Genomic DNA, 1516 nt, shown 5'->3' on the forward strand with positions numbered 1-1516 from the left:
GTGGGTTCCTGACCGACCAGTCCAATCTGACTTCGCAGCCAGTTGAGGTTGAGCTCTTTCGTGTCAACCCCGTCCAGCAATACTTGGCCTTCAACTGGGTCGTAGAACCTCTCAATAAGAGAGACACACGTGCTCTTGCCTCCACCACTGGGTCCACAGAAGGCGACGGTCTGTCCAGCTTCAATGGTGAGGTTGTAGTTCTTGAGTACTGTAATTTCTGGTCTGGTCGGGTATCTGAAAGTGACGTTCTGGAAGTCAATTCTTCCTTCGAGTTGAGCTGGTCGAAGTCCCTTCTCATCGAAAGAATCAATGGGAGGTTCTCGATCTCGGAGATTCACAATAGCCTTCCCAGCTTTCAACGCGTGATCCGAGTCGGCCACGAATGTAGACGCCATACCAATGCCTTGTGCGGACATCATGATAGCCATAAGAGTCCGCATCAACTCCTTGAACGTGATATCCCCGTCATCCACCAGCTTTCCGCCGTACCAAAATGCGAGCGCGTATGCTGCGAAGAGAACGAATGATCCAAACCCGAGCGCAAAGCCATTCACGTGCGCTTCTCTACGTCCACGAGTCAAAGGCTCTTCAAGCAAATCCGAGAGTTTACCGGTAAGGGATTCCTCTAATCCCAGAGAAGCCACTGTACGGATGTTACTCAGCGCTTCTGAAGCTTGAGCACCGACACCGGAAAGCTCATCAGATAACCCTCCTGCAGTCTTCATGTGCTTCCCACGAGCAGCCTGGCCCATGATGAGGAACGGGAACACTGCGAGCATGACCAGAGTCAATAACCAGCTTCCGAACGCGAACGAGACCACAAGAGCGGCTGCAAACGTGAAGATCACTTGCACGACGCGACCTTGCGAGTCACCGGAGATAAGAGCGACTTTCGTTGCGTTTGTGGACAGGTCAGCAGTTAAAGCACCCGTGGCGTTCTTCTTCTCATCAAAGAATCCGATATTTTGTCGACAAAGTGCAGTGAAGTGGATGTTCCGGAGTCGAGAAGTGAGTTTTTCAGCCATGTACTTGAAGGCGTAGTTCTGGACGAAGGCGCTGAGAAAGACCACGACCGCGCCAGCGATGTAGCAGAGGCCATACACCATCACGTCGTGCTTGAGATCATCGAGTGCAGATTGATCGTGCGAAGTCTGGTACTCGCTGTACTTGGTAGTCATGACCGCCACTAGCTCACTGATAAGCACAGCTGAAACAGGTAATGCGCAGCCCAAGATGCCAGACGCGATGATCCCAACGATAAACGTTTTCCGTTCCGGACGACTGAATGCGATCGCGTCGAAAATTGTGAACTTGGACATAGTTTCGGCTGCCTGAGACTCAACCTCGCAGTTGGTGAAGCCAGCATCATCGTTAACAGAACGGCTACTAACACGTCGTGGTAGGCCCCGTTGGATGTCTTCATCGTTGACTGATGTTGTCACTGCTTCAGCCTCCTCTTGAGCTTTCTCTTCTTGGATTGTGTACAACTTGTTGTAGATTCCATCCTCAATTGTCA

At 51.4% G+C, this 1516-nt stretch overlaps 1 protein-coding gene across 1 annotated transcript in view; it reads right to left on the reverse strand.

The window, feature by feature from the left end:
- Positions 1-63: 63 nt before the first annotated feature.
- Positions 64-1516, reverse strand: part of PPTG_10723 (hypothetical protein) — a gene marked incomplete at both ends in the record, with an annotated part of 2614 nt that continues 1161 nt past the window's right edge. Inside the window, 2 exons of the mRNA XM_008906124.1 lie at positions 64-88; positions 130-1487. Of these exons, the coding sequence (XP_008904372.1) occupies positions 64-88; positions 130-1487 (1383 nt within the window). The remainder of the gene's footprint in view (positions 89-129; positions 1488-1516) is intronic.

Source organism: Phytophthora parasitica (assembly GCF_000247585.1).
Source record: "Phytophthora parasitica INRA-310 unplaced genomic scaffold supercont2.22, whole genome shotgun sequence".
NCBI lineage: Eukaryota > Oomycota > Peronosporomycetes > Peronosporales > Peronosporaceae > Phytophthora > Phytophthora nicotianae.